The sequence below is a fragment of the Myotis davidii genome, unplaced genomic scaffold (assembly GCF_000327345.1).
Source record: "Myotis davidii unplaced genomic scaffold, ASM32734v1 scaffold543, whole genome shotgun sequence".
NCBI lineage: Eukaryota > Metazoa > Chordata > Mammalia > Chiroptera > Vespertilionidae > Myotis > Myotis davidii.
The window spans coordinates 219,098-226,680 of record NW_006294117.1 but is presented as its reverse complement, the minus strand read 5'-3'; the positions used below and the strand labels follow the sequence as shown (position 1 = coordinate 226,680).

Sequence of the window (7,583 nt, the reverse complement as noted above, 5' to 3'; positions counted from 1 at the left end):
CTGACCTCTCTTCATTCTCCAGCCTTCCAAGCTCTCCACTCCATGCTTTGAGGGTTCTGAAGGATTCCTGCCCACAAGCCCACCTGTCCTCAGGGTCCCCTATTCCCCTGGGCCCAGGGCCCTACTCACCTGATGGCAGGCGCAGGACACACAGACACAGGGACTAGATGGGCAGGTGGCTTCAAGGTTGGGTGTAGCTTAAGCCAGACCCTGGAGGGGGAGGGGGCTGCGTGGGCGTGGATAGTCCCTCCCTGGCCCGCACCCCTGGGCTGCAGCCTCAGAAATGTGTAGAAGTCTGGCCAGTTTGTTACCTGGAGCAGGGGGAGAAATCCACCCAGCCTCCCTCGCTCCTCCCTGTCTCTCTCCCTGGCAGTCACTGGCAGGTCCAAGGGATCTTGGACCCAGAGCTGGGGGAGAGGGCGGGGACTGTGTCCTTCCCAGTCACACACACACACACACACACACACACACACACACACACACACACACAGCTCAGTGGGGCTGGTTCACTCCATGTCACCTGTAATCATACTCCCACAAAGATGTACTGTACTTAGAAACATACATCAGAGACCCAGGCACAAGTTCAGCTTCCCTCAACACGGACACACACCAGCTAAATGCAGACACCATCCAGAGCTCAGAGAGTCTTCACACACAGCCACACACCACCCCCACAGAGGGTGGTAACACACATTTATTCCTGGTTTCCCTGCACAAAGATACACCTGTGGTCACACAACAGATGTGGGGATGCCTGCCCTCTACACGGCTGCACATGCTCCTGGGGGCCTCAGATCCGTCAGTGTTGCGAGGACACACACATACAACAGTGACCCCTCCTCCACAGCCACAGACCCTCAACAGTCCCATCCAGACAGGGTCATACCTTAACTCATGAAACGCGCCTGCGTTTGCATATTGATGAGATCCCCCTCTCTAATGCCCCCTTAGTGGGTGTGCAGGCACCACCGTCCCCCATAGACACACCTCAGATCTCAGACCCTCTCAGCATTGCCGTGAACACACAAGCTTGGGGACACAAGAACGTGTCCCCACATTTGCATGGAGGCAGGAGAGATGTTCCCCCTTCACAGACACACCTACAAAACGGACACTCCTAGCCCGGCACAAACACGCAGCCTCCCTATCCCACTCCCCAAACACACAGCCTGGCGTGGGCGGGGTGAAAGCTCGGAGGTCCAGACCCTGGGCCCCTCCAGTCCACCTTGTACACTAGGAATGTGGATAGCTTTACGAGGCTCCACCCAGAAGCCCTGTCAGCCAGGACACCTTGTTCCAAGCCTGGCATATGTCTGCCCCGCCTGGGGTAATTAGGAACTGGCCCAGGCTGGCTACTCTCAAACCTGCTCCTCGCTGTCCAGCTGCCGGACAGCCCATAAAAGTGGATGCAGGTTGGCACTGCTAGCTGTTGGCCCCAGGGCGGGGGGTGGGGGTATGGGACAGGCTTCAAGTTGATGCAGCTCCATTCCTGAGCAGAGGCCCCCACTCCCTAGGATGCATATTTATACACACTGCAGCCAGCTTCTCCCCTCCCCGCTCATCTCCCTCCTCCGGTCCACAGGGTCCCCACACTTCTGACAGCTGGACACCAGCTGGGCTAGGGGCAGGTTGCCCAAGCTAGCTCACAGGCGTCATTGTAACAACGAATAATAACATTTGTAAAGACGTTACTTATTTCACCTCATTGAGTCCTTACAAGCAGGCTTATGAAGTTGGTGTTCGTCATTCCCACTATCTGGTAGGGAAATTGAGGCTCAAATGACACAGTCCTTTGACGGCACAGCTGGGATTTGAACCTAGGTGGTTCAGCTGGGAGCCAGGGGTCTTTGCCACTGTTTACAAATGCCACCCCAACATGCCCACACCCGCTTGTGCACACCCAGTACAACCGAGTCCAGGACACGTTTGGGCTTGTGGCTGGGCTCCCCTTACATGCACGCACACCCTCACACACCCAGACCCTGGGTGTGCACAATTTGAACACTTTCTGACTCATGCGTGTCCTCAGGTACCTCTTGTCCGTTTCCCCCACCCAGCTCTGGCTTGGAACCTGCAAACATGAGGTCATGCCAGTGCTGGGTCCCCCAGGTGGGGACGAATGTGGCTGTCCAGGCAGTTGCAGAAAGAGGAGTGAAGGGGATAAGGGGGCCCCCTGGATGCCTTCCAGGGTACTGTGCCGACTGATGCTTCCAGGGCCCCGGTGAATTTGTCCCATGGCTCTGAATGGCCACACTTGCCTCCATTTTAGAGATGAAGCTCAAACTATAGGAAAACAGGAGGCCACTCAGTGAGATGGCTCTACAGTTAGGACTTCAGGGATACCTTTGGCCTGAGTCCTCTACCATCATGTCACCTAATCTGTTCCTGGTTGTAACTGTGCTGGGTGGAGTGAATTCCATCCCACGGGGGCAGGAATTGGGGGGTGGAGACTGTTAATCTCTAGTCTGGCCAGCCCAGCCTCTGCCCAGGGTGCCCACTAATTTCCAAACCAAACAGCAGGTACTGGGCCGCTGCCTGCCTAATCCGCTCCCCACCCGCCTGAGGTACACCAATGGGCCTCCTGGTTCCCACACCCTTTGAGCCTCAAAGGAAGGGGGTATATGCCAATTTAGGCGTTATGGCAGAGACACCCTTACCCATACAGAGCTAGAAAAAGCACCCCCTGCAGAAGACACCCACCTTCCAAAATTGCCATAACAAACACGTATCTTTGTTAGTCTGTTGTGACTGATCCCTCTAGCTGTGACACTGTTGTGCAGTGTACATCCTGTGCAACTGTTCATGGAGGAGCGGACTCCAAAATCCTTGTATCAACACCCACAGTCGTTTCAGATCATTTTATTGAGAAGCGAGAGGCGGGGAGAGGTGAGGGGTAGCTACAGCCACCCCAGCCCCACCAGGGGGAACAGACCCCCTCCCCGCCTCCCACCTCAAGTGGCCCCCCCTGTACTCTGGGGGGACTTTGTGCAAACTCTGCCCCGGCGGGGTGGAGAGTGGGTGGAAGTGGTAGCGGCTGGGGCTGGCAGCAGTGCTACTGGGTGCTGGGCGGCTTGTAGGGCTCCAGGAGGAGGGCAGAGAAGGTGTTGACCTTGTCTGCCCCCCGCACCTCATGGGGAAGCAGAGGCAGCTTCACAATGTGGAAGTCTTCATACAGGTCCTCCATCTGTGGCCGGGGCAGGGGACAGAGGACATTGGTCAGGGGCCTGGCTGCAGGCAGGGACAGAATGTGGGTAGGTCGAAGGGGTTGAGATGGGGGCCTCCCAGGGTCAGTCTTCATAGGGTCACAGGCGGGAGTGGTGCCAGTGAGGTCAGAGTTTCCAGGGCTGGACCTCTGGCTCCCCAGGGTCAGAGGTATCCAGGCCAGGCCAGCCAGATTCCTTCACGGCCAGAATTAGGGGGAAGGGACTGAAGTAGGGGTGAAGAGCAGGAGGCTGGGACAGAGGTCAGAGGGAAGATGGAGCAAAGACTCAGAGCACAGAGTAAATGGCCGGGGGTGCCATGGTTAGGATGGGCCGGGTCCCCACTGCCAAGATCAGAGGTTTGAGGGCTGGGTGGAGGGCTGGGCATGCACACCTGGTCCAGGTACTTGGCCTGGATCTTATGGCGGGCCTCACACATCTTGCAGGGCTTCTCAGGGTCTGGGAAGACGAGTTGGTTGACAATGATGTTGTGCGTGTCGATCTTGCATTTGGCCAGCTCTTGGATCAGCCGCTCTGTCTCATACAGAGACAGGAACTCGGCGATGCACACACAGATGAACGTCGTCTGCTCCTGCAGGATGTGAGAGGACAGTGAGGGCCAGGTGCTGGTCCCGGAGCCTCTCACTGTCTATGTGCACCGTGACTCACAGGATCCTTGAACTGCTCGCTGACAGAGCGGATGACGGGCAGCGTCTCTTCCAGCTTGGAGGCCAGCTGGTCTGCGTTCATATCCCCTAGGCCCAGCATGTTGCACATCTGGGGGGAGGACATGGGAGGGCTTGAGGCTTACCTGGGGCCATTATACCTCGCAGGTGGGGGGCCTGCTAACCACCTCCCAGTGGTTAAAAGCCTTGGGCCCTTGAACAGACTACAGGAGGCAAATCCCAGCTCCGCTTCTTTTGGGGGACTATAGCCAGGTGGCTTGACCGGAATGCTGAGTTTCCCCATGTGTAGACCTTACCTCCAAGGGCTGGTATGCTAGATGAACTGAAACATGTCATGTGCTCAGAACAATGCCTGGCACAAAGTAAGCGCTCCACAAATGTGACTGATCTGGGACACAGGTACCAAAGGGGGATCACACACCACCTTGGAGGTGGGATGTGTGTAGAAGTGGGGCTGTCATGTTATCATGCTAACAACAGGGACACTCGCATGCTCTCCATTTGACAGACAAGGAAGGTGAGGCCCAGAGATGAAGTGACTTGCCTTAGGTCACATTAGAATGCAAAACATTTGAACCTGGGCTGTCTGGCTCTGGAATATGTGCTTTCAAGCTGTCTGGGGCACTCAGCAGGTAGGGGCAGGGACACCAAGTCCCCCATAATGAAGATCCCCTCCCCCCCATTGGGAATCGTGGATCCAGAGTTGTGTGAGAGAAAGGCTTTTGTCACTGCACATCTGGGGGCCTGGGGACTGGCTCCCACTCAGGGGACACCTGGATGCCCTGGGGCCCTGCCTGCCTGTGAGATGAAGGGGCTGATCTGGTTCTTGATCTGCATGAGGCGGCCTAGGCCCCGCTCCACGATGGTGGGGAAGTTGAGCAGCCTCAGCGTGTGGCCCGTGGGCGCCGTGTCAAACACCACCACTGAGAAGTTCATGCCCTTCACCAGCCTGCGGGGAGATGAAGGTCAGGCCCACGCTGCTCCCTCTTCCACCCCAGTCCCAGGCCGCACTAGCCTGCCGGGCCTGACCTCATGACCTCTGCATAGCTCATGGCCTCGTCAATGCCTGGGAAGGCGCTCATGGCCTCCTGCATCATCTTCTTGCCCATGCTCAACATGTTGTCCTCCTCGAAGAACTCGTCAGGCAGCTCTGCCACGCCAAGGCTGGGGTCAATCTCCTGGGGGGGGAACACAAGGGATCGAGACTCAGGCTGCTTCTGCTACTCCCAGGGCCTTCTCACCTGGGTGGCACCAGGGCCAGGGGAGCCCGAAGAGGGCCCCATCAGGGAAGAGGCTGGGGAGACCCCCAAGGTGCCATGGCCCTCCCTCCGGCATTAAGGTCTTCCGACTGCTCAAAGGGTCAAATAATTTTAAAAACAGATGGAAAATTGCAAATTTTTGTGATCAGTGTCCACAGAGGGAAGCCAAAGCCCTCTGCAGGGTTTGCACTGTCTGTTCCCCCACCCGGCCCCTGATTGCTTCCAGATTATTCTCGAATGTGAGTCTTCCCTCACCATCTCATCTAACAGGGCAGACACAGTCCTCACTGTCCCACCTGCCTTTCTCCTTAACATCCAGCCTCCCTTCACATGACACACTCATCACATTTCCCATCTGTCTCCCCACCCGGAATGTCAGCCCCCTGAGGACACCAGGAACTGTCTGCACACAGGAAGTCCTCAACATAGATGTGGAATCCACAAAGATATGACCATCCTTGGGGACTCTGGCCAGTCCTGACCTGATGCCTCCTTCTCTGTCCTCCTGTGTCACCTCTCCTTGGTGACTGCACAGGTCCTGCAATGAAGTCCCCTCACTGGCCTCAGAGGTCCACTTCCCTGCATAGAGCTTGTGTATCCACTGCCCGACCCATCACACCCAGTCACACCCTTGATGGTTATTCCTAGTCACCGGGTCACCTCTGAGCTCACATACCCCATTCTCTGACCTGGGCCTCCCTGCCTCCCGCTTCAGTTATTACTATTTTAAAATATATTTTTATTTATTTCAGAGAGGAAGGGAAAGGGAGAGAGAGATAGAAACATCAAAGATGAGAGAGAATCATTGATCGGCTGCCTCCTGCATGCCCCACACTGGGAATGGAGTCCACAAACCATGCATGTGCCCTGACCGGAAATCGAACTGTGACCTCCCAGTTCACAGGTCGATGCTCAACCACGGAACCACACTGGTCCGGCTGTTATTTTTTAAATATGTTTCTATTGATTTCAGAGAGGAAGGGAGAGGAAGAGAGAGAGAGACAGAAACATTAATGATGAGAGAATCATCTATTGGCTATCTCCTGCAAGCCCCCTACTAGGAATCAGGCCTGAAATCAGGCCCTGCCTGGGAATCACACTGTGACCTCCTGGTTCATGGGTCAATGCTCCAGCACTGAGCCACGCCAGCTGGGCCTGCTGCAGTTATTTAAACCTTTTTGGGCCACTCATTCCCTCTCCCCTGACCCCAGTTCACTGTCAGTGTCCCTCTTGGCCGGCACCCTTACCCAGCCCAGGCTCCAAAGGTTGCCTCTACAAACACGCCCCCTGCCCTCTGTGGTTGCCAAAATCCCCATCCGAGGGAGAACCAAGATGGCGGCATAGGTTAACGCCAGAGTTTGCTGCCTCGAACAACCAGTTCAAAATTACAACTAAAAGACAGAACGGACATCACCCAGAACCACAGGAATGCTGGCTGAATGGAAGTCCTACAACTAGGAGGAAAGAGAAATGCATACCGAGACTCAGAGGAGGCGCAGTGCTGAAGTCAAATACTAAGGTGCGGAGTGCATTCGGAGCAGGCTGGCGGCTGAGGGCGAGGTTGGAGTTTTCAATCGGGAGGGAGTCGCAGACTCTGAGCTCCAGCTCCGGATGAGACTTTAGGGACCCAGACTCAACCGGGAGAAGCGGGACTGTCTGGCTTCGGTCGGAACTCGAAGGCAGCTTTCTCTCCGTGGTTTGCAGCGGTTGCTGGGGCTCAAAGAGGCAGAGCCCCTGGGGACGGGACTGAGAGCAGCCATAACTGTTGTTATGGCAGTCCCACCCTGTTGATCCCTTGCGACCCACCCCGCCCAAGCCCTGCACAGAGACATTTGCCGGATAGCCTCAGGCAAAGGCTAGATTAGCACCTCCCCAGAGGACAGAAGTTCTCTCACTGCAGACACAGCTGATTCTCACAGCCAGTTGGCCTGGAGGTCAAATCCCCGCCAGTATTACCTACAATAATCTAGGCTTAACTACAACAAGACTGTGCATAAAGACCACTAGGGGTTGCACCAAGAAAGCATAACAAAATGCGGAGACAAAGAAACAGGACGCAGATGTCAGAAATGGAAGATATAGAGCTCAAAACCACACTTTTAAGGTCATTCAATAATTTTCTAAAAACAGCCAAAAAATGTAGTGAGGTCTTCAAGAAGTCTAATGAGACCCTCGATGTTGAGATAAAGAACCAACTAGAAATTAAGCATACACTGACTGAAATAACGAATATTATAAAGACACCCAACAGCAGACCAGAGGACCACAAGAATCAAGGCAAATATTTGAAATGCGAAGAAGCAAAAAACACCCTACCAGCAAAGCAAAATGAAAAAAGAATCCGAAAATACGAAGATAGTGTAAAGAGCCTCTGGGACAGCTTCAAGCATACCAACATCAGAATTATAGGGGTGCCAGAAGATGAGAGAGAGCAA

General features: G+C 55.0%; 1 protein-coding gene across 1 annotated transcript in view; it reads right to left on the bottom strand.

The window, feature by feature from the left end:
* Positions 1-2,846: 2,846 nt before the first annotated feature.
* The window catches only part of ASNA1 (arsA arsenite transporter, ATP-binding, homolog 1 (bacterial)), a 10,977-nt gene continuing 6,240 nt past the window's right edge, over positions 2,847-7,583 (bottom strand). Inside the window, exons 3-7 of the mRNA XM_006768201.2 lie at positions 4,919-5,067; positions 4,688-4,838; positions 3,873-3,980; positions 3,598-3,795; positions 2,847-3,187 (exon numbers count right to left, since the gene is read on the bottom strand). Of these exons, the coding sequence (XP_006768264.1) occupies positions 3,056-3,187; positions 3,598-3,795; positions 3,873-3,980; positions 4,688-4,838; positions 4,919-5,067 (738 nt within the window). The 3' untranslated portion in view covers positions 2,847-3,055. The remainder of the gene's footprint in view (positions 3,188-3,597; positions 3,796-3,872; positions 3,981-4,687; positions 4,839-4,918; positions 5,068-7,583) is intronic.